This window comes from Bos grunniens, chromosome 2 (assembly GCF_055505025.1).
Source record: "Bos grunniens cultivar Pamir isolate PY7600 chromosome 2, Bosgru_T2T1.0, whole genome shotgun sequence".
In the NCBI taxonomy this organism is placed as follows: Eukaryota; Metazoa; Chordata; class Mammalia; order Artiodactyla; family Bovidae; genus Bos; species Bos grunniens.
Window position 1 is genome coordinate 30,156,063 of NC_141166.1, and position 27,524 is coordinate 30,183,586.

Here is a 27,524-nt window from a genome sequence, read left to right on the forward strand (position 1 = left end):
ACTTTGCTATACAGCAGTAATTAACACAGCATGGTAATTCAACTATATTTCAATAAAAAAATAAATTTAGGGAATTCCCTGGTGGTCCAGTGGTTAAGAATCCACCTTCCAATGCAAAGAACATGAATTCAGTCCCTGGTTGGGGAACTGGGACCCCACATGCATTGGGGCAACTGAGCTGGCTCACTCCAACTACTGAGCCCACACGCCCCACAACTAGAGAAACCTGCGCATCCCCCAAAAAAGATCCTGTGTGCCACAACCAAGACCCGACACAACCAAATAAATAAATTAAAAATAAATAAATATTAAACATAAATTAAAAAACAAATAAATATGTTGAATTGAAACGAAATAATCTGGATAGGAAGAAATTATGGTGGTCTCTAGAAAATATGTTATTTTTGCCAAAATATAAATATAGACAATGGGCAATGAAAATAAGGTCTAAATAAAAGAACCTGCTGGGAAAATTTCAGGAGCTCCAGAAAGGAAGAAAACCTCTCAGGCAGAAGATGTCCTGGAAGCATGCCCCTGGGGTTTAAAGGCACATTATTGGAGAAAAGACTCTTTGATGTAGAGAAGAAACACATCTCCTCTGGCACCAACAATCATGAAGTTTACTGGTTAAAATCATCCTGAATCTGGGGGAAAGGAGGAGCTTTATACATAAATCTCTTCTAGGTTCTCGTTCTCAAATCAGCAGATTGGCGGCTTATCTGTTTCAGTCTCTTTAGTAGGTGGCTTGTTGAGTAGAAGGAAGTGTTGGCAACAGCAGGGCAACAAAGGTTGGACCCCAGGAAGCTGGGGTCATGTGCTGTGTGTTGGCCTCAGGAGGTGGATGAGTTTCCTGCAGTGTTTGGCAGAGGCAGGCCTGGGACTGCTGTGTGGCAGTAACTGATTCGCCAGAGAGAGCAAGGCTAATTTCTCACTGGCGCCCAGGGACACCAGCACCTGTGGGACAGAGAGAGATGACAAAACACGACATGCAGAGTACTCTCGTTTGGCCAAGCAATTCCCAGTCTAGAAAAGAAAGCAAAAGAATATGAGCTCTCGGGGACTCAGATTATGTGGGAAAAGAAAGATTTTGGAGACAGGAACCACTAGGACCAGACTACTTCCGTTCTCTTTGGTCACAGACCATGAAACCAAGGCACCAAAGGACCCATGAACTTGTCCCCAGGAAGAGATAATAAATGCAGCAGCCAGAAGGTGAGACTCCCTACCGTGGATCTAGACCAGTGTGAATTACCACCAAAAATCCCTTTTATTATTTCCCCACACAGACTACAGAAAATTCTGTAGTGTATATCATCACCATCCTATCAAAACTTCTCTTCTGCAAGAACTGCCCAATGCCACCACATGGAGCTATTATAATTTGGGGGTTTAGCTTTATCATGGGCTTCCCTGGTGGTTCAGACAGTAAAGAATCTGCCTACAATGTGGAAGACCTGGGTTCAATCTCTGGGTTGGGAAAATCCCCTGGAGAAGGGCATGGCAACCCACTCCAGTATTCTTGCCTGGAGAATCTACATGGATAGAGGAGCCTGGAGGGTCTCATGAGTCGGACACGACTGAGCGACTAAGCACTCACAGCACACAACTTTATCCTAGGTAGATGTGTGCTTTTCAATTGGGCTGTTTATATACTGAAAATTGAGCAAAAAAAAAACAACAACAGAATAAAGCAGTGCTTAAGAGCATGGGCTCTAGGGACATGGGCTCCTGGTTAAGAGTTCAAGCTTCTACTTCAGGAGCCACGAGTTCAATCAGGAAGGGAACTAAGATCTGGTATCCCAAATGGCATGACCAAAAAGAACATGGGCTCTGGACTCAGACTCTCGAGTTCAAAAGTCCAATCCCACATGTTAGCTGTGTGACTGGGACAAGTGATTAAATTCTTTGTGCCTCAGTTTCATTGCCTGCCAAGTGAGAAGCATAGCTTAAACCAGATAATGCAGCTAAAATGCTAAGCATGGTACTTTTCATATGGTAAGCGCTAGAAAAGGTAGCATCTTCATGGCCCTCAGAAAAAAATGACTCTCTGCCTCAGCACCTCTAGTCTTCCCTCCCCCTCTCCTGCACAGCCTCCAGAAGAGAGTAACACTGCTCCTTGACAACCCAGGCATTTCCAAGCCCAGTGGAGCCCTCTTCAGGCCCCTTCCCATCTCCAGGTGGGAGATATTAGGTGAAAAACTCATGTCCAAGTCATGCCCCCTGAGTTTCCTGCTCCCAGAGAAGGAGGCAGCTTGGGTTTCCAGATGTCCCAATTCCTTAGACTATCTCAGAAAAAATGTTGAAAACAGCCCTGTCATGATGATTCACACGTCCCCTGGGATGTACCTGATGGATGCAGGGCTCCTGTCGGAGGCTGCGGAGAGCAACGAGGGCGGCTTCCTTCACATTTGGCTGGGGGTCTCCACACGCCATCTCCAGGAGCCGCTGGGGCACTTGGCACTGTAGCAGCTCCTCCCCCAGACCCTCAGGCCCCAGGTTGCCCAGAGCTGATACGGCATTGCGCCGGATACCAGCCTGAGGATCTTCAAGCAACTGGGTCATACCAGGTACTGCGGCTGCCAGGGCAGGTCCCAGGGGACCAGCTTGGTAGGCTGCGTTGCCTACAGCGAAGCTGGCTCCACGGCGCACAGCAGGGTCCTTGTCTCCGAGCCCCAGCAGCAGAAGGTTGAGCAGTCCTGCCTGGCTCTGCAGGGCCCCACGCAGGGCCATGCTGTGTTGGAGCAAGTGTCCCAGGAGCCCGTAAGTACGGGCTCGCACAGAAGTCTCTGGGTGGCTCAGGAGGCTGCGCAGGGGCCGATAGGATTCATCGGAGCCAGCCAGGAGTTCATGGATAAAAGACAAATGGCTAGGAGACAGTAACCGGGCAGTGTGGGCCAGGAGGGAGAGAAGGTCAGATGTCAGCAGAGGCTGGTCACCCAGGAGGGCAGTGGACAGGAATGAGACAGTGGTTCTAGGGGAGGCAACCACTGTGTTCACAAACTGGTTGAGAAAAGCGGGATCCGAGAGAGCCAGGCGTGTGAGGAGACTGATGGGCAGCTCGACTTGTGTCAGTGGGAGATGGTGGCAGCAGACCTGAAGAAGGGGGAGGGGTGCGGGCAAAACAGTTCAGGGAGAGGGAGAATGCACTGCTGAGAAATAACAAGGAGCCCAAAACCTGGGAGAGAAGCCAAGTTCTGCAGAGAACACCACAGGGGGCCGGAAGACCTGACCACAGCACCTCGTGCGAGACAGACACAACCTGGCGCCTGGGAGAACGTGTCCTTCCCAAGGCCAGGCCGCGGTCTGCAAGGCCTTGGTCTCTCTGCCTTCAGAGACTCACTCACTGTTTAGTGCCAACAATCGCCAGAGAAGCGATTCCTGGCTTAGGAGCAGCGTCTTCAGGGCCCAGACCAGGATGAGAGAATCAAGAGAATCCAGACAAGGGACTGATGGAGAGAGGAGTCACCAGCCCAAGCTCCCACCACAGGCCTCTGTTCAGGCTTGCATGCTTCCTCCACTCCAGTCTCAGATGCTATATGCCTCCAGGGACCTGGGAGAGCCCTACAGCTGTCAAGAAGTGAATGTGACACAAGGTTGACCACCTTCCTGCCTGGGTGGCTTCCCTGGTACCTGTAGTAGGTGGGCGGTGACTTCTGAGTCTGTGAGGTCAGCCAAGACACCTTCAAGGAGGTCAGCATCCACATCCAGGGCAAAAGGGAAGCAGAGGAGCTGGCAGACAGAGAGCACCACGACGGGGAGAAACTCAGACCCTTGTGGCCTAAGGAGGGCAGCGTGGAAGGATGGACTCGGTCTGGCTCACCCAGCCTTCCATATTCCTCCCCCAACCCTCCTTCCCCAACCTCAGTAATCACATTTCTTGCCTCACAGATCAAGCTGTCAGCTCTTTCTCTCCTGCCTGCCCCCCGTCCATCCCATCCATAATAGCAGAATTGAAATTTTCAACTCACACCTGGCCCAGGTGATGCAGGAAGCTGGGCGAAAGCAGATGCTTCAGGGTGGACATGAGGATACTTCCACGCTGAGACAGGTGACTCAGGCATAACTGGGGCTCCTGGGTAAAGGTGGCCATGGCCAAGCTCAACAGGGCTGCCATGCCTGGAAACACCAACAGTAGAGACCCAGTGGAGCAGGCAAGAGGCCTAGATGCATCCCCATGGTTCTCAAGGGCACCACCTGTTCCCTGATCCCTTCCCCATCCTACAGCAGCTCCCGCACAGACTCTGCCATTCCCTCCCAAGACAGCAGCACTAGTAGCCCTCTCCATGGGCCAACCCAGTTCCAGGCTGTTTCCTCTTGAAGACGGATCAGTACACTGGCCCGACAAAAGGAGCCACGCTGTCGGAAGTGAGATACCTTGGGGTGAGATCAGCGTCCAGTCTGGCTCTGGGCTTTGTGGGCTGGACAGCGACACCTCCTCTTCCTGTGTAGATGCCTCCTCGGGGAGCCTCAGAGCCATGAAGAAGCGGTGCCACAGGACGGTCCACATTTCTGAGCTGGCCATGTCCCTTATCGGATTACCCTTCCCCTGCTAAAGCCAAAATTGAGAAGGGGAGAAGGGGGAGGTCCAAGTCAGGAGTCAAAAATGCCTTTTTTTCACTCTTCTTCATGATCTATGAGGAAGGGGAGTCCCAGAAACAATTCTTCCTGTTTTTCCACCTAAGATTTCCCTGTTGTCTCAGTTTCCTCTCTTATCACATCTTAACCTCCCTGACCTCTCAACCCATGTGTACGCTTACTGGAAACCAGGCAATTACAGCTTTCTTTCCACTGAATCCTAAGGGATGCAGCTGAATGGTTCCCCTTAAAGGGTCTGTACTGGTGCAGATGGGCCCAATCTAAGGCCATCACTGGTACTCTGAGAGGGGAGGTGACTGTGTGGTTTTTTCCTTCCTCTTGGCCAGCGGCCCCCCAAAGCGCCCAGTTTCTCTCTCCTTAGTTCCCACGCATCCTGGGATGCAGCTGTACCTGGGTAAGGAGCTGCAGCAGAAGGATGAGGAGGCCATCATAGAATCCACAGCCACCAGGTGGAGTCAGCCGGACCTGGTAGAGAGAGTCAGGAAGACAGCAGATCCCTGAGAGGGGCGAGCTGACCGCACAGACCTGCACAGCCCACTCCAAATCAGGCAGAAGGAGCTCTTCTTCGGCCCAGAGTAGTGGGGAGAGTTCTTCTGGACTTAGGAGTCTTGGATGGATGGATGGATGCACAGCGTGCTCAATTGTGTCCGACTCTTTGTGACCCCATAGACTGCAGTCTGCCAGACTCCTCTGTCCATAGAATTTTCCAGGCAAGAATACTGGAGTGGGTTGCCATTTCCTCCTCCAGGGGATCTTCCTGACCCAGGGATCAAACCCACATCTCCTGCAGCTCCTGCAATGGCAGGCAGATTCTTTATCACTGTGTGTCTTGGTTCCTGCCTATTCATTCAACAACTATCTCTGTCCTAAAGACACGCAGTTTGGTAGGGTAACCAGCCACACAAACAACTACAGTTTAGGAAGACACTTACTGAATAAGAGGCTGTGAGGTAGGGGCTGTGGAGAGGGAGGAGGGATAGCTGAGATGCTAACTTTGCCCTTAGAGGTAGGAAACGGATGGGATTCAAAGGCAGACAAGGAAGGAAGAAGGCACAGCTTATATAAAAGACAGGTCATGAAAGGCCACAGTGAATTTTTGAAATGTGAACTCTTTGGTAGAGGAGGATTAGAGAGCCCAGGGGTAACGGATGAGCTCTGTGTGGCCTGCTAGCAAATGTGGACATTAACCCAGAAACTCCGTGGGAAGCTACTGAGGACCTACACAAGCTCCATCCATATAGGTAAGACTAGTGCCTGGTACTCAGCACATATTTATGTGTGAAATAATGACTGGTTGAGCAATAGGCAGGTTTTCCTTTAAGAAAGCTCACTTTGGCATCAGGGAAGAACACTAGAGAGTAGAGATCCTTCAGGAGGCAAGGGCCAGAGCCTGAGAGAGAGAGCAAGAGGGAGGGAAGGAAGGAGAAAGACGATGCCTCTTCCTCCCCCTTCAGAGGTCCTGTGTGTTAACAATAAATCTAAAGCCCTGACAGCTGGGGCTCAGAGGGACCTATATTATCCGAGGGCAGAAGGACAGGACAGGAAAGACTCCTGGATTCCCTCCAGGCTTACTGGAACTTCAGACTTTTCTCCCTGAACACAGACCTTATCTGACTCAGAGAAAGCACATCTCTGCATTCAGCGCTGGGAGGACTCACCTCCGCAGGGGCAGACAGGACATGTGTGGCTGCAGCGATCCACTCCCCAGGCTGCAGGTCAAAAGTCACCCCTTGCTGACCAAGCTGCCCCAACAGACAGGCCGCCGCACTCTGTGGAGAGTCAGATGAGGAGGAGGAATGTCCCAATCTGAATGGTACTCAGGACAGGTGGAGAGGGTGTCTGTCTCCAGAAGAATGCCTCACAAACAGCTGCACATTAGGAAACAACTCTCCCGCTCCCAGAAGGTGGGATGATAGGGTGAAAAGGCGAGGAAGATGAACGCTGAGAACTCACCACAAGAGAGACGACGTGCGAATGCGTAAAGACGGTAGCAATCTCACTGCCTAGCTTCTCCATTCTGGAATAAGGAGATACATCAGGGATGCAGCTGTGTGAAAGGAGGCTGCTGAGTGACCTGCCCTCTCCCTTGGATGGCACTTTCCACCAAAGCTGCATGTCCACCTCCAGGGCACAGAGTTCATGGGAATCTAGGTCTCTTCTTTGCAGAGAAACCTTCACTCTGTCCTAGTCCCTCCCAAGGACAGGCTGTATGGTGTCACTCCCCATAATCCATGTCACGGTGACCCTACTTTATGACTCACCCACAAGGCAGATCTTGGAGGCGAAGGACAAGAAGGGAGAGGAGGTAGAGAGTCACTTCAGTAGACTCTTCCCTATCTACTACCTTTACCTATAAAGGAAACCCAAGGCATCAGAGTGTCCTCTGATTGAGATGGTGGGACCCCCTAAGAGATGCCCACTTGTGCCACTGGCCTACCTTGCCCTGGGCCAAGTTCAACAGTGACTCCAAGGCCAGGGGTTCTTGCCCAAGAAGATGGCATAAGCGTTCACTAACATGGCAGCAGGAGTAGAGAACCTAAGGGGTGTGGGAAGCAGTTGGTCAGGGAGGCAGGTCCTAGACTAGAAGGCTCAGCTGAAAGCAGGCTAGCCTCTTGACAGATCTAGGGGTGTCAGAGAAATTCAGGGCATGTCCACCTCTTGCTGAGAGACTGAGATGCAGACATGTCTCAGTTCTAGTGAGGACTGGCTGACAGCTGGGCTATCTCAGCTGAACTGATTTAAAAGCAGAAAGGGGTCCTCCTCTATGGGAGGGCAACAGGGGGGGATGTCTCTCATCTCTCTCTGTTTCTCTCAGTGTCTCTTTCTCTCTCTTTCTCATTCCTGGAAGTGAAAAAGAAATCTGAGGGGCCAAGAGTTCTGGGCAGGCAGTACCTTGAGAAGGGGTAGGCACAAGATGGGATGCTGCAGGGCAGAGATGAGGGATGACCTCAGGTGGTTGCTGTCTTTGGTGAGCTGATCAGCCAGATGCTGAGCGATCTGTAGAGACATACCTGAAGACTCAATCCCATTCCCTTTATTCCAATCCTATTCCTCTCGTATCTCCAACTAATCAGGACTCTCAACCCCTTGCTTGCCACTCTTCCCCAGATTCACCAGGAACCTCAGACCTCATTCTATCCCCAGTCTTCATGCTCAGTGGAAAAGCAAAAGACAAGGCCTAGGTAAGTCCCACTGCAGGCAGGTACAGAGGAAAGTGTTGCTGGCCAAAGGGAGTGGGAAATCTGAACCCTGAACCCTTGAGCAAGCATCACTGGTGGCTTCGGATCAGCCACCCCACCACATGGGCAGTTTGTCATGGAGCTCTTCAATCAGCTGGCCAAGGGCCCTGGGATTCTGGCTACATCATGTTCAACAAGTAGCCCAAACCTAGTCGTTAGCATCTGCTTCTGGAAGTACTAAGTAAAGGCAGACAGAGAAGCTTGTTTTTCTGCTTTTCTGAGACACTGGGGCCAACCTCCCCAACTCTGGCAACAGCGACAACAAGAACAAATAACTGTAGTTCAGGACTTCCCAGGTGATCCAGTAGTCAAGAATCTGCCTGCCAGTGCAAGGGACACGGGTTTGATCCCTGGCTCAGGACGATCCCACATGCAGCAGGGCAACTAATCCCATGCACCACAATCACTGAACCTCCGCTCTAGAGCCTCTACTCTGCAACGAGAGAGGCTACCATAATGAGAAGCCCACTCGCTGCAACTAGAGAGTAGCCCCTACTCTCTGAAACTAGAGAAAGCTTGAATGCAGCAACCAAGACCCAGCGCAGCCATAAATAAATAAATAAAGTTTAAAATAAAAATTGAAAAAAAGTTTGTAGCTTAGACCTGCTCCTTGGCTTCCCAGCAGCCTGGCAGCCCCACGGGAGCCGTGCACATGGCCGCCAGCACTGAAGAAATGGCTCCAGGCAGATCCTCACTCTGCTCCCGAAGCGGCTGGCTCACCTGGGGGGCTCCTGTGCAAAAGGCAAAGAATGCAGAAAGGCATGGGTTGTTTCAAATTCTCCCTTCTTTCTCTCAGTTCATAGTTACTTGCTGCTGCTGCTAAGTCGCTTCAGTCGTGTCTGACTCTGTGCAAGCCCATAGATGGCAGCCCACCAGGCTCCCCCATCCCTGGGATTGTCCAGGCAAGAACACTGGAGTGGGTTGCCATTTCCTTCTACAATGCATGAAAATGAAAGTGAAGTCGCTCAGTCGTGTCCGACTCTTTGCGATCCCATGGCCTGCAGCCTACCGGGCTCCTCTGTCCCTGGGATTTTCCAGGCAAGAGTACTGGAGTGGGGTGCCATCGCCTTCTCCATCATAGTTACTTAACACTCGCTAAATACCAGACATTATTCTAGGCAACCGGCAGGAAAAAGAGCAGTGCTGGTCCTGCTGACAAGTCAGTCAAGAGAACCTCCCCTCCCCATTCCCGTTACCTGGGGGGCTATGGAAAGGGAGCTGTGGAGCTGTCAAGCCATAAAGGAGGCCGTCCAACACAGCCCGATGTGTAGTCAGCAGGCTGGAGTAGAAGGCTTTGGAGACGGTCCAGCTATTCCCGTCCATGGCTTCACACAGAACAGTAAAGCACTAGGGGAGACAGGCAGGGTTCACATTAGCACATCAGAAACCAGACTGGAATCAGGGTAAGGAGCAAGCATTCCCGGAGAACCTGAGAAAGGAGGAGGAAAACCCAGGGGGACCAGTTGTTGAATTCTAAGTATTCCTCACAGAGAAAGTGCAGAGTAATTGCCTTCATGTTTGGGAACAGGATTTTTAGGTGTCAATCCTATTTTGATCAGCTGCTTCCTAAATGATATTTCTTGAAGTAATATCGTGGACCCCGAATATAAGAATTCCTGGGGATTCGTGGGTCCTTCCCAACCCAGTCTTCAAAATTTATTCCAAACTCCCCATGCTACTCACTGCACAGTGACATATGAAAAGTGCTGACCAATAATGTGAGTCACTACTGGCCAAAATTTAGGTTAGACATTAACAGCTTCCTGACCAGAAAGGATGAGTGATGTTAAGACAGGCTCCCAGACTAGAAGAGATTGAATGGACTGCTAGCTGGAGGTAGGACTGCAGCCCACATCTGTGCTCCCAGTTGCCAGTCTGAAACTAATCAGACAATTGTTTCCTTCCTTGCACACGTTCCTCTCTTAACTGTCTCTTCTGAGACCAGTCAGAACTCAGCTATTTTCTCTTTCAATCCTCCCTTCCTGTCCCTCACATGCAGAGTTGACCCATCTAGGTTGCTAGTCTGTAGGACAAACAAGGTTGGGAATACTAGCTGATCTGTAAGTCTATTCAAGAAGACATTACTTCTATTTGTGGTTCCCTAAAATAGGTCACACTGCATACTGCTTCTGCACCTTAATATACATTACTGTTTCTGCCTGGAATGTCCTCCCTGCTTCCTTGTCTCATCCACCTGGCAAACTTCTGGGCGTCCTTCAAATCCTAGCAGAGATGATTTCCTTCTTCAAGATTTCTTCTATGATCCTACATACTTCCCCGATGATCCACTGGTTAGGACTCCACACTTCCCCTATAGGGGGGTCCCGACTTGATCCCTGGCTAGGGAACTAAGATCCTGCATGCTGTGTGGTGCAGCCAAAAACAAAAAAAAAAAGACTTTTCCTATGACGCTCCAGGTAGTGTGAGTCTTCCTCAGTGGTGCTTCTGTGTTTTATATGAAGTTCTAGTGTTTTTAATTTACTTTATTACTTTTATACATTTTATTTTAATATTTATTTGGCTGTACCATCTTGATTGCAGCATGTGGGATCTAGTTCCCTGGAGTCTTAGCCACTGGAACACAAGGGAAGTCCTTCTACTGTACTTTTCACACTGTTGTCCTTTATCACATTTATCCTACTAGACTAGCCCTGACCCTTGAAGATACAGACTTTCTCTAACTCAGATGGTATACAGCACATAGTTGGCAGGCAACAGACATTGGTTGTATTACTTGATCTAACTCTATACAGTCATGAGAAACAGAATGGGAGGAATATGGGGAAAAACAGAGATAGAAATCTGGAAGGGAGAGCAGATTACCATAAGGATGTCCCTCCGCAAAGCCTGCTCGAAGTCATCTGGTTGGGCCAGCAGTTTCCCCAACAGGTCCAGAAAGAGGCTGGCGGCCTCCTGAAATACCTGTAGGCTGGGAAAAAATGAGTCCTGGTTTCTTCTCATCTCTCTACTAAATGCCCACATGTGGTGAATGGGTCAGTTCACGGCGGGTAGGAAAATCTCTGCAAAGGAACACATCAGAACGCTCTCCCTCTCTCTCCTCACACATACACACAGGGTCTCACATACACACCTCCAGGCCTCTTCTCTGCCATTTTCTCTAGCTTATTCCCACCCTGAGCCTTCCATTCGGTGTATGGTGACTACCGCTGACCCTTAGAACTTGAAATTCTGTGGGCAAATTTGGAGGTGACTCAAGGTCCTTAAAAGGACTTGCTGAAAAAAAAAGAACTTGCTGTACTCTGAGAGGTCACTCAGCTGACCCTTAAACCTGTCACAAATCATGGCTTCTCCTTACTTAGGCTCTTCATAATGGGGAGGGGAAGAAATGGGGGTAGAAACTGAAGCCAAACTGGCCAGCAGCGCAAGACTGCCTCTCATCCCACCTGTCACCTGTCTGGCTCCTCTCCAGATTGAAGGTGCAGGCAAAGTAGGCCTGAATCACAGCCACCAGGTCCTGTACGAAGGCCCCATACCAACATTGCTGCCAGGGAAGAGGACAGAGAGTTAGCGAAACTCAGGGGACAGAAACAAAGACCAAGGGAAAAATTGGTCAGAGATCCAATTAGGCTGACCAAACAGAAAGGGACAGAGTGAAGAGAACCTTTAGACAGAGAGAGGAGATCTCAAGGTCACAAGTGGTGGCCAACAGGCTATGAACAGCCCAAAATGTGTCCTGTTTGGTCTGGACAGCATTTTGGAGTATAGCAGATTATATTTTTCAAAATAGCACAAATTCTCTTCTAAATGCCTTAAAAACACTCAAGACTAACACTCATCAGCAGAGTCCACTTCCAGCCACCTGAGCCTTAGCCCAGTAAACACTTCTGCATTCCAGCCTCTCGGTTCAGCTGTGACAGGACACAGCATGGGCACACGGATGTTGAGTCTCAACCTGAGCTCTTCCGCTGGTCGTCTCCATGACCATTTACAGGGTAGTGCCCGTGGGTGAGTTAATCTATGAATATTGAGAAATTACACAGAAAAATCTGGATTTCTAGCTTCTCTCAGAAAACTGGAAGATGTGGCACCATAAGCCCATTTTCCCACCGAGCAACAGTGAGCTGGATGAGCCTGGGCACGGGACCTCAGTTCTTCATATTCCTGCTATTCATATAGTCACACATGGTCTACTCCCCTGATAACGTTATCTGCCTGGCCTTGGAAGGCGTGAGAATTTGCAACTCATAATCTACTAAGTAGATAGGAAGAAGAGAAAGAAAAGGCAGAGGGGCCGATAGAGATGGCAGTTTGAAGAAAAGAAATCCAAAGAGAAGAAATGCCGGTCAGTCCTGAGAGGCAGCACTTACCTGCTGGATACTGTTGCTCTCCTGGCTGTGTTTGAGGAGACTAAGCAGCAGCCCGGGGAGCCCAGCCTCACGGCAGAAGGAATACAAGGGAACAGAGTCACTGCAGCTGGACAGGAGACTGCTCAGTACCCGGAGTGCAGGAAGGATGCGGGGAGCACCCTCCAGGGCGCCTTTTAGGATCTGGGTGACACGAGGGAAAGAGACAGTAATCCATGTTGTGAGAGATAAAAGAGAGTCACAGATACCAAGTGTCCCCAAGAAGCTGACAAAGAAGACCCAGTGTTCTTACTCCTTTTTTTGGAAATCTAAAACCCAGAGAAGGAGAACAGAGAAACAGGGAAAGTGCACCAGGAAAGGGAACTATAGGTGGCCAGGGTCCCTGACTTAGAGGTGACTAAGGGGAAGCGGGATCTCCCCCTCAGTCAGTGACAGACCTAGTGACCATTCCTATCTGCTCCCTTCCTTCTCCAGCCCTTCACCTTAGAATAAAATGAAATGAAACCACACACACATTTCTGAAAATTAAAAACAATGGGCACAAAACAGTGCTGTTCAACTCCAGATAGACAAAACAGTATTATTCAGCTCTGCCTCTGGGGTTAACAAATTGCGACCTGCAGGCCAGATCCAGCCTACTACTTATTTTCATACAGCTTATAAGCTAAGGACAGTACTATATTTAAATGGTTATTTTTTAAAAGGTTATTTTTCAAAAGAAGACCAACATTTACATCAAGTACTTTACAATATGCCACTCACCGTTCTAAATCTGCTCATTTATTTACTCAAATCTTTACAATAACCTCAGTTACTGTGGAGTAAATACAATTACCAACTTTATAGAGAAGCAGACCGAAGCTTCCAGACAGGTTAAGTAAACAGTCAATAATTACATACAGGGGGCTTCCCTGGTGGCTCAGTGGTAAAGAATCCTCCTGCCAATGCAGGAGACGTGGGTTTGATCCCTGGTCCTGGAAGATCCCACATCCCAGGAGGAGCAACTATGTCCACGCGCCACAACGACTGAGCCCTTGCTCTAGAGCCCAGGAGCCGCAAGTACTGAAGCCCATGCACCCTAGAGCCTGTGCTCCACAACAAGAGAAGCCACCTCGATGAGAAGCCCTTGTCCACTCACCACAACTAGAGAAAGCCTGGCAGCCAGAGACCCGGCACAGCCATAAATAAATAAACACACACAGTAGTTCAGCTGGAATTCCAACTCAGAAAGTCTTACCCTGGAGGCAGAGTTGTTAACCTCCTTTCCCACTGAAAAATTATCTGACACAAGGAGGCCGTGTAGGGGCCAAATGAGAGGTGCAGGGTGCCAAGACAATGCAATGGTAAAAGGAGAGTCTTTTCAGCCAGTGGTGCTGGGATGATTATATATCCACATGCAAAAAGATGAATTTAGATCCCTACCTCAAAATACACATAAAAATCAACTCAAAGTGAGTCAGAGACCTAAACGCCAGAGCTAAAATTCTGGAAAGATTTTTTTTTAATATAGGAGAAAATCTTTAAGACTTTGGGTTTAAAAAAAGATTTCTTAATATAATATCAGAAGCAAAATCCACAAAGGGAAAAAATGGTAACTGGACTTCAAAATCCAAAACCTTTGTGCTTTAACAGACATTCTTCTAAGAATAAAGGGACAGATTAAGGCTGGGAGAAAAAATTTGCAAATCGCATATCTGATAAAGGTCTTATATCCAGAATATATAAAGAACTCTTACAACTCAATAAGAAGACAACTTTAAAATAAGCAAAGCAAATGATTAGATATTTCACCAAAGAAGATCTACAAATGGCTGGTAAGCACACGAAAAGATGCTCACATTAGTCATTAGCAAAATGCAAATTAAAATAGCAATGAGATACTATTTTACACTCACTAGGATGACTATATTCAAAAAGACAGATAATAATACATGTTGGCTGACTTTATTTTGGGGGGTTCCAAAATCACTGCAGATGGTGATTGCAGCCATGAAATTAAAAGACGCTTACTCCTTGGAAGGAAAGTTATGACCAACCTAGACAGCATATTAAAAAGCAGAGACATTACTTTGCCAACAAAGGTCTGTCTAGTCAAGGCTATGGTTTTTCCAGTAGTCATATATAGATGTGAGAATTGGACTATAAAGAAAGCTGAGCACCGAAGAATTGATGCTTTTGAACTGTGGTGTTGGAAAAGACTCTTGAGTCCCTTGGACTGCAAGGAGATCGAACCAGTCCATCCTAAAGGAAATCAGTCCTGGGTATTCATTGGAAGGACTGATGTTGAAGCTGAAACTCTAATATTTTGGCCACCTGATGTGAAGAGCTGACTCATTTGAAAAGATAGAAGTTGGGAGGGATGGGATATTGGGAAAGATTGAAGGCAGGAGAAGAAGGGGACGACAGAGGATGAGATGGTTAGATGGCATCACCAACTCAATGGACATGAGTCTGGGTAAACTCCAGGATTTGGTGATGGACAGGGAGGCCTGGTGTGCTGTGGTTCATGAGGTCACAAAGAGTTGGACATGACTGAGCTACTGAACTAAACTGAACTGAACTGAATACGTGTTGGCAAAGATGTAGAGAAATGAGGACCCTTATACATTGCTGGGAATGCAAAATGGTATAGCCACTTTGGAAAACAGATTAGCAGTTTCTTAAACATAAATTTACTATCTGACTCAGCAATTCCACTCCTATGCATAGGGCCAAGAGAAATGAAAAAAATCATTTCATTTCAAAACTAAATGTTCAGTTGTTCAATAGTGTCCAACTCTTTGCGATCCCATAGACTGCAGCACACCAGACTTTCCTGTCCATCACCAGCTCCCAGATCTTACTCAAACTCATGACCATTGAGTCGATTGTTATCCAACCATCTCATCCTCTGTTGTCCCCTTTTCCTCCTGCCTTCTATCTTTCCCAGCATCAGGGTCTTTTCCAATGAGTCAGGTCTTCGCATCAGGTGGCCAAAGTACAGTAGCTTCAGCTTCAGCATCAGTCCTTCCAATAAATATTCAGGACGGATTTCCTTTAGGATGGACTGGTTGGATCTCCTTGCTGTCCAAGGGACTCTCAAGAGTATTCTCTGAGACCACAGTTCAAAAACACCAGTTCTTTGGCACTCAGCTTTCCTTATGGTCCAACTCTCACATCCATACATGATGACTGAAAAAATCATATCTTTGACTAGACGGACCTTTGTTGGCAAAGTAATGTCTCTGCTTTTTAATATGCTATCTAGGTTGGTCACAGCTTTTTTCCAAGGAGCAAGAGTCTTTTAATTTCATGGCTGTAGTCACCATCTACAGTGATTTTGGAGCCCAAGAAAATTAAGTCTGTCACTGTTTCCATTGTTTCCCCTTCCACATGCCATGAAGTGATGGGATCAGATGCCATGATCTTAGTTTTCTGTATGTTGAGTTTTAAGCCAACTTTTTCACTCTCCTCTTTCACTTTCATCAAGAGGCTCTTCAATTCCTCTTTGCTATCTGCCATAAGGGTGGTGTCATATACATATCTGAGGTTATTGATATTTCTTCCAGCAATCTTGGTTCTAGCTTGTGCTTCATCCAGCCTGCCATTTCACATGATGTTCTCTGCACAGAAGTTAAATAAACAGAGTGACAACAGACAGCCTTGACATACTCCTTTCTCAATTTGGAACCAGTCTGTTGTTCCATGTCCAGTTCTAACTGTTGCTTCCTGACCTGCATACAAATTTCTCAAGAGGCAGGTCAGGTGGTCTGGTATTTCTATCTCTTGAAGAATTTTCCACAGTTTGTTGTGATCCATACAGTCAAAAGCTTTGGCATAGTCAATAAAGCAGAAGTAGATGTTTTTCTGGAACTCTCTTACTTTTTCTATGATCCAATGGATGTTGGCAATTTGATCTCTGGTTACTTTACCTTTTCTAAATTCAGCTTGAACATCCGGAAGTTCTCGGTTCACATACTGTTGAAGCCTGGCTTGGAGAATTTTGAGCATTACTTTGTTAGCCTGTGAGATGAGTGCAATTGTGTGGTAGTTTGAATATTGCCTTTCTTTGGGATGGGAATGAAAACTGACCTTTTCCAGAAATGAAACGGAAAACATATGTTCACACAAAGATTTCCTCATGGATGTTCAAAGTAGCATTGCTTATAAAAGCCAAAAAGTGGAAATAACCCAAATTTCCATCAATTGGTGGAACAAATAAACAAAATGTGATATATACATACAATAGAATACTAATTAGCAATAAAAAGGAACTAAGTACTGAAACAGGCTACAACATGAATGAAACCTCAAAAAACATGCTAAGAGAAAGAAGCCAAAGACTATCCATTGTATGATCACATTTACGTGAAATGTTCAGAAAAGGCAAATCTATGAGACAGAAAGCAATCTCCTTGTAAGTGCTATGAGTAGGAATGATGATTAACTGTAAATAGCTAGGAATTACCTTTTTAGGGTAATGAAAATATTCTAAAGCTGAATTATGGTGATCATTAGTATATCTGTATTAGAAAATAAAATAAATTGTTACATCTGTATTTTTAATTTTGTCAAAAATTTTGTAGAAACGTGTTTTCTCTCATTAGAGAAGTAGTTATGGGACTACCCTGGCAGTTCAATGGTTAAGACTTTACTTTCCAGTGTAGGGAGTGTGAGTTCAATCCCTGGTCAGGGAGCTACGCTCCCACATGCCTCTGGCCAAAAAACCAGAATATAAAACAGCAGAAGCGATACTATAACAAATTCGATAAAGACTTTAAAAATGGTCCACATCTAAAAAATCTTTAAAAAAAAAGAAGCAATTAAATGATATCCTCCATTTTTTTCCCTCTTGGCAGTCAACGCCCAAAAAGGTTACAGCTGAAAGCTTGCTTATCCTTGCTCTGAAGAATACTTTTTCCCTTTAGAAAGAGAAACCCAAGGTCTGCTCTTTCTGTATTACTAAAAGAAATTACCAAACCTCCCTGAATTAAACAGACAGTAGTGAAAGAACATTGGAAAGGGACTTTCTCCTTATGCTAATAAATGTTTTTTAACACCTCATCTGTGAAAACAGTCTCCAGTCCCATCCATGGTATCCTTCTGCCAGTTACCTGCTCTCCAGCCTCATGCAGCTGACTCTGGATGCATTGGCAAAAGTCAGGATTGCACAGCAGGGTGAGAGGGGCCTTCAGCTGGATGGGCACAGGCTCGGTAGTCTCTAGCAGGTATTGCCACTCATCATCGCTGTCTTGCTCCTGAGGTATCGGAGAGAGAAAGAGATCAGGAGGCATGTGTTAGGTTTGAGGCAATAGCTCCCACCCTGGGGAATCATGAAAGTAAAATGAAAGTGTTAGTTGCTCAGTCATGATGGACTCTTTGCAACCCCATGGATTGTAGCCCCCCAGGCTCCTCTGTCCATGGGATTCTCCAGGCAAGAATACTGGCGTGGGTTCCCATTCCCTTCTCCAGAGGATCTTCCCAAACCAGGGATCGAAGCCAGGTCTGCCGCATTGCAGGCAGATTCTTTACCTGGGAAGCCCAGGGAATCATGAAGTAACTGCAAAAAGCCAGTGACTCCTTTGGCACAGCTGTATTTTTTTCAGCCACCAATTTAAAAAGATGCAACTGGCAGTATGTGAGAGGTCTTGAAAAGTCTCTTGGAGAACACTAGCATGTGTACATAAAGAGATACCTAGGAAAATGTCCACTGCATGGTTTATAATAACAACATCATAAAGCTAGTCAGTAAGGGAATAATAAATCATGGCACATCCATGTTAGGAAACACTAAGAAGTTATTAAAGACTAGGATTTCCCTGGTGGTCCAGTGGTTAAGAATCCGCCTGCCAGAGCAGGGGACACAGGTTGGATCCCACATGCCGTGTGGCAACTAAGCCTACACGCCACAACTACTGAAGCCCAGGTGTCCTAGATCCTGTGCACCACCACAAGAGAAGCCAGCACACTATGAGAAGACTGCTCCCTGCAACTAGAGAGTAGCCCTCTCTTGCCGAAACTAGAGAAAGCCTGCATGCAACAACAAAGACCCAGCCCAGCCAAAAATAAACAAACAAGCAAATCTTAAAAAAAAAAAAAGATCGTAGTACTGACAGTGCATCACTCATGTACCGTTTTTACCGAAAATGCATGACTTGAGTCTAACCATGTGGAAGTATCAATCTGAGGAACATTCTACAAAATAACTGACCCGGGCACCTAAAAACTGTCAATCATGAAAAACAAGGAAAGAAGTATAACAACTAAATGCAATGAATGACACTGGACTGGATTGTGGACTGGGGGGAAAATGTGTTTTTGCTATAAACATTACTGGAGCAATTGGGAAAATCAAAATATAGATTGTAGATTAAGGAACAGAACCATAGCAATGTCAGATTTCTGACTTCTATAAATTGTACTGAGGTAGTGCAAGTGCATCACCTAGCTCTTAGCAAATATGCACTAAGGTCTTTGGCAATGAAGGGGCATATCTGAAACTCACCCTAAAATGAATTTTAACAACTGGTGAATCTGAGTAAAAGGGTATATAGGAATTCTTGGTGCTATTTTCACAATTATTCTTTAAATTTGAAACCTTTTCAAAATAAAAAGTTAAAACCCTAAAAAAACAAAAGATTAAAGTTGACGTAGAAAAATCTTAACAACAGATTATACGGTAATAGATGCATGAGGCAAAACAATACCTACAGTCTGGACTCAGTAATGTAAAAACAGCCAAACGATATATTCTATGTAGCTACATACATACGTATAAAACCACAGAAAGTCTGGAAGCAGACAGATACCTCGGGACTGAGATAAGGCTAAGGGGGACTTTCCTTTTTACTAATGTACTCCGATTTTTTATAATTAAATGTTCACATACTATGCAATTAAAATCTATGAATAAGAAGGAAGCAATTTTTAACACGAGGGGACTCATCCTTAGATGGTTGGGAATCACTGTTACAGAAAACCGCTACCAAGACCTAACACCCATGGCAGGGACAAAGCCAAGAGGAACCTCTAGGGCTCACCTCATTTTCCAGATCCACTGCATCAAGGCTCTGCTGGCCCTTCACCTCTGGCCTCAGCTCTGGGAACACTTGCTCACAGTCCTGAGTGATCCAGTTTTCCCTGCCAGAGGAAGCAGGGAGTAGGATGAGTTCCAGACCTGTGAGGCTTAGGGTTAACTTGTCCCTCCCTCTAGGTCCAGTGTAGGAATGGAAAGCCATAGAGGACTGGCTAGAGGAGATCTTCTAGGATCTGGCCAGGACAGCATATGTTCACTACACACATATCCTTGACTGCCTCCCACTGTGAATCTTATTTTCAAATCTACCTTGGTGGTTTTCCCCTGTAGCTCTCAACTCAAATAATCTTTCCGTGTGTCTGGAGATGATTTTTTTTTCTTTTTGGTTAATGTACAACTAAGATATAGAGAAAAGAAAGTTACCATGTTTCCTGATGAAATCAGCAAAGCATCTGGAATCAGAATTCAAGAACCCAAAACTTAGTCTTCCAGAGCCCTGTCCACATTTAGGCAGTGATGAGTGACAAGAACCATGCTGCATTTGCTTTGACTGGAGCCAAAGCTCTGCAAATCATGTTATCCTATAGATCCTGCGCTCTACCCTCCTCACCGAGGTGCAGGGGGCGCCTCTCCAGCACCCCACTCAGCCCAGCTGCTCTTCATTTCTGATGCTACAACCCCAGTTAAGAGGCCTGGTTCCTGAGGAGTGTCCTTGAGTTTGGGCAGAGGGGCTGTGCCAGGAGCCACCTTGCTGGTCCTATCCTCTTGCTCAAGGGGAGGTTCTGTGTTCTGGTGTTTCTGCAGGAAATGGGCAGGAGACACTGAGTCAGAACTATCTGGTTGCCATAAGACACTATGAATTTCATTCGAAGCCCTTTCCCAAATCTAGAAAGTCACCCTCCTGCTCTAGCTTCCCCAGTCACTAGTCTGGCTAGGTCACACATACCCCTCTGCCCCCACTCACCTTCTGCTTGGCCTCCTCAGCCATGCGTTTACAGGCTTGCCGCAATATGTGAGATCGATTGCCCTTGGGGGCCAGCCGATGAGCCTGTTGGTCCTTTAGGACCTGAAGTTCTGGGGGTAAGCGACTGGTGAATGGGGTACCAAAATCTGGGCCTGCTGGCTCGGTTAGTACTGCAGAAAGAGAAGAGGGAACACATGATCATGCTGGAGCTATGCCACTGTTTCCACCTGGCCAGAGACAATGGCAGCATCTTCAGGCTTCTGTGCAAAGAGGCCCTTCAGACAAAGTGACAAAGAGGGAAGGGGGTTACAAGGGAAGTGCAAGGGTCATGCAAAAGGCTAAAAAGAAAATTCAAGCTGGAGGGGTAAAGAATATACATTGGATCCAGATGTTGGGGCCAGGGCCGAGAGCGCTGGGAACCCTAAGGACTCACTGGTGACTCGACCAGCAATAAAGGGGTGATGTAAGAGGTCTGGCCAGGACAGACGCTGCCGGGGGTCCTTGGTGAGCAGTCCCTGAAGGAAGTTCTGTGGAAAGAAAGGATACCTCATCAGTCTGCACTTCCCCATGGGCTCTCAAACTCATCAGAACTGGTCAACCAAGACTTTTTTTTAAAAAAATACTTATTTATTTATTTGGCTGTGTTGGATCTTAGTTGCAACACTTGGGAGCTGTTGTTGCAGAGCACAGACTCTCTAGCTATGGCACATGGGCTTAGTTGCTCCATGCCATGTGGGATCTTGGTTCCCCGACCAAGGATCCAACCCACGTCCCCTACATTGCAAAGCAGTTTCTTAACCAATGGACCACCAGGGAAGTCCCCAGAGTGCATTCTTCCAGCAGACATGTCTTAAAAGCTGAGCACACGCACATTTATTTACTGTGTGCTCACCATGCAGGGATCAAACCCATGCCCCCTATAGTGGAAGCCCGAGTCTTAACCACTGGACCACCAAAGAAGTCCCTCCTTTGTTCAGATTCTTTTTGGTCATTATTTGGGCCTCCTTAACTAAATAGGTTTGGGAGAAACTTGTCTCTTTTCATCGTAGCTAAAATAAAGGAAAGTTATAATGAGATTTTACTCTGGGAGAAGGCTGCATTTAGACTTTATTGAAGGCTCAAATCAGGCCCTTGAAATAAAAAGGGTCAACTCTTTTTCCTCCCTCCCTGGCCTACTGAGATTTAACTGCAATGAACAGGCACCATCTCTATACTCTGCTCCTAATAAGTGAGCTAGCTCCACTAGCTCTGGCCATTTGGATATCTGAAGATTGTTCCTTTCAGGAAGAGGACTGATGGCTCTGTTGGCAAATCTAGAAATCATTCGGACATTGCATCTGATAGGCAATTAGGAGAATAGAGACTATGTAAAGGAGAAAAGGAAAGATATAAGCATCTGAATGCAGAGTTCCAAAGAATAGCAAGGAGAGATAAGAAAGCCTTCCTCAGCGATCAGTGCAAAGAAATAGAGGAAAACAACAGAATGGGAAAGACTAGAGATCTCTTCAAAAACATTAGAGATACCAAGGGAAAATTTCATGCAAAGATAGGCTCGATAAAGGACAGAAATGGTATGGACCTAATAGAAGCATTAGATATTAAGAAGAGGTGGCAAGAATACACAGAACTGTACAAAAAAGAGCTTCATGACCCAGATAATCATGATGGTGTGATCACTCACCTAGAGCCAGATATCCTGGAATGTGAAGTCAAGCCTTAGAAAGCATCACTACGAAAAAAGCTAGTGGAGGTGATGGAATTCCAGTTGACCTCTTTCAAATCCTGAAAGATGATGCTGTCAAAGTGCTGCACTCAATATGCCAGCAAATTTGGAAAACTCAGCAGTGGCAACACGACTGGAAAAGGTCAGTTGTCATTCCAATCCCAAAGAAAGGCAATGCCAAAGGATGCTCAAACTACTGCACAATTGCACTCATCTCATACGTTAGTAAAGTAATGCTCAAAATTCTCTAAGCCAGGCTTCAGCAATATGTGAACCGTGAACTTCCTGATGTTCAAGCTGGTTTTAGAAAAGGCAGAGGAACCAGAGATCAAATTGCCAACATCTGCTGGATCATGGAAAAAGCAAGAGAGTTCCAGAAAAACATCTATTTCTGCTTTATTGACTATGCCAAAGCTATTGTGTGGATCACAACAAACTGTGGAAAATTCTGAAAGAGATGGGAATACCAGATCACCTGACCTGCCTCTTGCGAAACCTATATGGAGGTCAGGAAGCAACAGTTAGAACTAGACATGGAACAACAGACTGGTTCCAAACAGGAAAAGGAGTACGTCAAGGCTGTATATTGTCACCCTGCTTATTTAACTTCTATGCGGAGTACATCATGAGAAATGCTGGGCTGGAAGAAGCACAAGCTGGAATCAAGATTGCTGGGAGAAATATCAATAACCTCAGATATGCAGATGACACCACCCTTATGGCAGAAAGTGAAGAGGAACTAAAAAGCCTCTTGATGAAAGTGAAAGAGAAGAGTAAAAAAGTTGGCTTAAAGCTCAACATTCTGAAAACTAAGATCATGGCATCTGGTCCCATCACTTCATGGGAAATAGATGGGGAAACAGTGGAAATAGTGTCAGACTTTACTTTTTGGGCTCCAAAATCACTGCAGATGGTGACTGCAGCTATGAAATTAAAAGATGCTTACTCCTTGGAAGGAAAGTTATGATCAACCTAGATAGCATATTAAAAAGCAGAGACATAACTTTGCCAACAAAGGTCTGTCTAGTCAAGGCTATGGTTTTTCCAGTAGTCATGTATGGATGTGAGAGTTGGACTGTGAAGAAAGCTAAGTGCCGAAGAATTGACGCTTTTGAACTGTGGTGTTGGAGAAGACTCTTGAGAGTCCCTTGGACTACAAGGAGATCCAACCAGTCCATTCTAAAGGAAATCAGTCCTGGGTGTTCACTGGAAGGACTGATTCTAAAGCTGAAACTCCAATACTTTGGCCACCTCATGCAAAGACTTGACTCATTGGAAAAGACTCTGATGCTGGGAGGGATTGGGGGCAGGAAGAGAAGGGGACGACAGAGGATGAGATGGCTGGATGGCATTACCAACTTGATGGACATGAGTTTGAGTGAACTCTGGGAGTTGGTGATGGACAGGGAGACCTGGTGTGCTGCAATTCATGGGGTTGCAAAGAGTCAGACATGACTGAGTGACCGAACTGAACTGAACTGAACTGAAAGGAAGCAGTAACTGTTTCTGGGATCTTGAAATTTCTTCTTCATTTTGATATAGGACCATCTGGAAGACTCGCAGGCTTGGCAGACCTTAGGTCACCCTCCCAGAATAAGCCCCTGTAGTACAAAAGCAAGGCAGCTTGCCCCAGCTCCTGCATTAATTCAGTAACTTCAAAGTGCAACCCCAGCTCTGGAAAAAAAACTGTGGAAAAGGGAATAGGACAGAGACAGGTTTCTGATGCAAAAGCAATCTGTCAATATCTATTACCTTGAAGCAAGGACTAATGGTGGGGGGCCAGCGCACAGGGTCCTTGAGAATAAGGCTGACCAGCTGAAAGATGCTCGTGGTATAGAAGGGAGGGGTGCCTACTGCCAGCTCATACAATATGCAGCCCACCGACCAGAGGTCCGCAGTGTGGTCGTAAGGTCGTTCCTCCACCAGCTCTGGGGACATGTAGAGTGGTGTGCCTTTGATGGATGTTAGCACCATTGTGTTAGTGCTCATAGCCCGGGCAAACCTGCAGGAGATGATGGAATGGAAATGGAGAGAAGATATTCAGTCAAAACTAGAGCTGCTCACTGCTAGCTATTACTGTGTGAGATCGCCCCAACCTGAACAGAGAGAATGCCTTCTAAAAGACCCAGCAGGAATCCCATTCTCCAGCCCAGGTTCTAAAAGGAGGCCCAGGGAAGTCAAGCATACAGTACACGGCTCCCTGCAAAACCAGAAGTGGCGACACAAGGTCAGGCTCCTCACCCAAAGTCACAGAGCTTGATACCACCACCCTTGGCAAGAAGGATGTTCTGAGGCTTCATGTCTCGGTGGAGGATACGGTGGGAATGCAGGTAGTACAGGGCTGACACCAACTGGGCAGCAATGGCCTGAACCTACAGGTCAAACAGTCAGGTGGGAGGAAGAAAGGAAAGGTCAAAGGAAGGAGCCCAAGGACTCCACCCTAATAGTTCTGTAGACATGACCTTCTCTTCCCTCCCTTTCTTCCAGAGCATCACACCATATCTTTCTTAGTTCTTGTATTTCATTTGTTTATTCATTTGTTTTCTTGTGCCTCACAGATTCATCATCTATTGATAAGACAACAATAATGATTTTACTTGTCTCATAGGATCATTGTGAGGATTCAAATGAGTTCAAGCATGTAAAGTGATGGAACACTCAGAATGGTGCCTGGAACTTAGTAAGCATTCATATATATTATATGAATTACATATTCATATATATTAACTGTTATTACATAAAACAAAGTCCCTGTTCCCAAGAGCTGTAGCCAAACAAATAAGACAGACAAAATAAACAAGGTGATGACTTACAAATAATGATGGTTGTTTGGAAGGAAGTAGGATGCTGTGACAGGAAGTCCTGATGGGGGCCTACTTGCCAGAGTACACAAAAATCCCTGGAATGAATATGGCTGGAGAATGTGTTCAACCTACTGCTAACTACTGTGTCTTGGTGGTGAATCCTGCCTTAACCACAACTCTTATCCCTTCCTGTCTCTCTGGTACCACCACACCTGGACTTCTTTCCTAAAGGTGCCTAACAACAGGAATATTAGCTCCCTAAAATAATAGCTAACTATTGAATAGTGTGTGTCAGGTACTCTTTCAAACACTTTACATGAATCAACTCATTGATCTTCCCATTAATGCCTTACGAGGTAGACATTATTATTATTTCCATTTTAAAATGAGGAAACTGAGTAAAGAGAGGCTAAACTAATTTGCCAAAGAAGACCCAGCTAGAAAGTGTCAGACCTAATCTCTGTATTCAGAGAACTTGGGTTCCAGTTTTCACATACCTTACTGTCATACCACATTGCCTCCATATACACACAGACTCTTATATTTTACTCAGGAGATTTCCGAATAGAGACTCTCTGCACCCTCAGCTCTCCCTACAGTTCTTAACCTGAGGAGAGGTCAGGGGCGGGAGAAGTTTGAGCCGGGAATACCTGGTCTTCTGGAAGTTTTCCGTCATCTTCGAGGATCTGAAAGAGCTCTCCTTCAGCATAGTCTGTCACCACCACCACCTGCGGGGAATAGGCAGTGCTGCTGATAGCTCCAAATGTATGCATTTTGAGGCTGGGAAATTCCTGGGACCCTTCCTCTTAGAGAGAAGTGACCCCCCAAACCAAAGCACACCTCTTTGTCAGTCTCAAAGCTATCAAGCATATGCACAATGTTGGGGTGCCGCAAACCCCGCATGATTTCAATCTCCCGTTGCAGATTCCTCAGCTCCTTCTCTGAGCGTCCCAGTTTTGGAATGAACTTCAGGGCCACCACCTGTCAGTGGTAAAGTCAAGAGTCAAGGCCTAATTGCACTATTGAAACATTAGCATCAGGGCTCTGGAGCTGGCTTTAGATTGTCTGAGAACAATTCTCCCTGTACTTTGCTAGTCTCCCAATCCACCTTACCCATGGTACCCTCCACGGGTAGCCTCCAACTGACCTTACCCAGGCTTCCCCTGCCTCTTGCCCTAGGAGGAAACTGCCTTTGTCAGTTAGATCCTTTTGGTGGATTCTGGGAGAGGTGTTCTGATCTGGATAAAGAACTCAAAGTTTAAGGGATTTAGGAGAAAGGGAAGGAAGGAAAAATTAAGAGGGTAGAATAGAGCTCAAGTGGTTTATCCCTTCCTATATGGTAAGTGGAAGTGTTAGTTGCTCAGTCATGTCTGACTCTTTGAGACCCCATGGACTGTGGCCCACAAGGCTCCTCTGTCCATGGGATTTCCCAGGCAGGAATACTGGAGTGGGCTGCCATTCCCTTCTCCAGATCTCAAACCAGGGATTGAACCTGGGTCCCCACACTGCAGACAGATTCTTTACAGTCTGAGCCACCCAGGAAGCCCCAGATACTACTACTACTCATAACAATAATTTGTTGTTTGCTAGGTACCAAACATTGTGTCAAGTGATTCAGTGTGACATCACACTTAATCCTCAAACCCCATCACTCAGACACTGTTCTTAATTTCATTCTATAGATGAGAAAACTGAGACAGAAGAAAGGTTGAGTAACTTGTCTATAGTTCTAAAACTACAAAGTGGTGGAGCTATGATCTGAACCCAAGTAAGCCAATTTCAGAACTCATATTCCATAAGTATGAAGGAGTCAGTGTCTTAGGAACACAGGTCACTGCTCTGGTCCCATACTCCACTGGGGTTCAGAGTGTGGAATCCCACCCAAGAGATGTCCCTCCTTGTTCACCACCTGAGCACTGTATTTTCTTCGACCCTTGTACACCCTCCCAAAAGAGCCTTCTCCAATCATCTCCAATACGTGGTACTTTTCCATGACAGAGATTTCAGGATCACTCTGAAGGAAGGAAGTAGAGATGGTCAGCTCCAGGGACAGTTCCACACATCTGGGAGGCCTGGCTCGGGCACGGAAGAAAGGTTAACGTTAGCCGGCTTGCCTTTTCTTTTTTTTTTTCGTAACAATCCAGGTCTCATAAACAAGGTAGAGTGTAGTGGATGAAAAGATGTTATCTTGAAGCAGACCGCCTCCTGTAGTTTTTCCTTTTCTCCTGCTGCCCCCCAACCAAACCTCGTTCCCACCCAACCCCGAGACCCATTCCCCGTCCACCCAGCCTAGCCCGCCCGACCCTAGCCCCCTTCACTCGGCCTCTCCCCTCGGCCCCGCCCCCTTACTCAGCCTCACGCCCCCCCCGACCCCGCCCCCTCCGTCCAGCCTCGCCCACGGACCCCGCCCCTTCCAGCCACCCCAAAGTTCCTGCCACTGCCACCCTCTTCAGCACCCTCACCCCGCGCGCTCAGCGGACAGGAGCCCCTCTCTTACCTCCAGCCTAGGAGCTTCAAGCTCCTCAGGCCGAGGGACGCCGGCCCTGGCCTTCAGCTCCGCCCCTTCTGGCTGCCTTCGTACTTTGCCTGAGTTAGCGTTCTTCTCCACCCCCACTGCCGGTCTCTTTAGACTCACACTGTTACCAATTTTACTCGGTAGAACTGGTCAGAGGTTCGGAGAACAAAGAGGTTCAGGGGTGTGGGCGAGACAGTGGGCCGCCCATAGGCACTTCCTAAGGGCACTTCCGAACCGTCCCTTGGCCATCAGGACCATCTAAGGACCCGGACTCGGCGGTTGCCTAGAAACGGCCGCTAGCCACCCTCCCTCCCCTGTTTAACTCGCCGCCTCCGACTGCGCG

At 46.8% G+C, this 27,524-nt stretch overlaps 1 protein-coding gene across 13 annotated transcripts; it reads right to left on the reverse strand.

Annotated features, from left to right (window-relative positions):
• Positions 1–374: 374 nt before the first annotated feature.
• On the reverse strand, positions 375–27,519 carry STK36 (serine/threonine kinase 36). Of its 13 annotated transcripts, none has more exons than XR_015142042.1 (28): positions 27,164–27,519; positions 26,576–26,738; positions 25,507–25,647; positions 25,317–25,394; positions 24,676–24,735; positions 24,104–24,234; positions 23,615–23,864; positions 20,573–20,666; positions 20,140–20,309; positions 19,786–19,973; positions 19,180–19,279; positions 17,254–17,397; positions 12,164–12,343; positions 11,240–11,337; positions 10,659–10,764; positions 9,032–9,182; positions 8,439–8,566; positions 7,489–7,593; positions 7,034–7,132; positions 6,858–6,946; positions 6,550–6,613; positions 6,255–6,365; positions 4,987–5,389; positions 4,375–4,549; positions 3,969–4,116; positions 3,631–3,778; positions 2,347–3,093; positions 375–954 (listed from the first exon to the last, which is right to left on the reverse strand). XR_015142042.1 is itself a non-coding variant. In XM_086339884.1 (28 exons), the coding sequence occupies exons 2-28, from the start codon at positions 26,657–26,659 to the stop codon at positions 811–813; spliced, it is 3,957 nt and encodes a 1,318-aa protein (XP_086196010.1). In that variant the 5' UTR covers positions 26,660–26,738; positions 27,164–27,519; the 3' UTR covers positions 375–810. The 13 variants fall into 13 exon arrangements, 7 of the variants coding, with proteins under 7 accessions (XP_086196010.1, XP_086196000.1, XP_086196024.1 ...); XM_086339884.1 differs by having other exon boundaries at positions 3,631–3,729; positions 3,971–4,116; positions 4,987–5,061; XM_086339874.1 differs by having other exon boundaries at positions 4,987–5,061.
• Between the last annotated feature and the right edge of the window lie 5 nt (positions 27,520–27,524).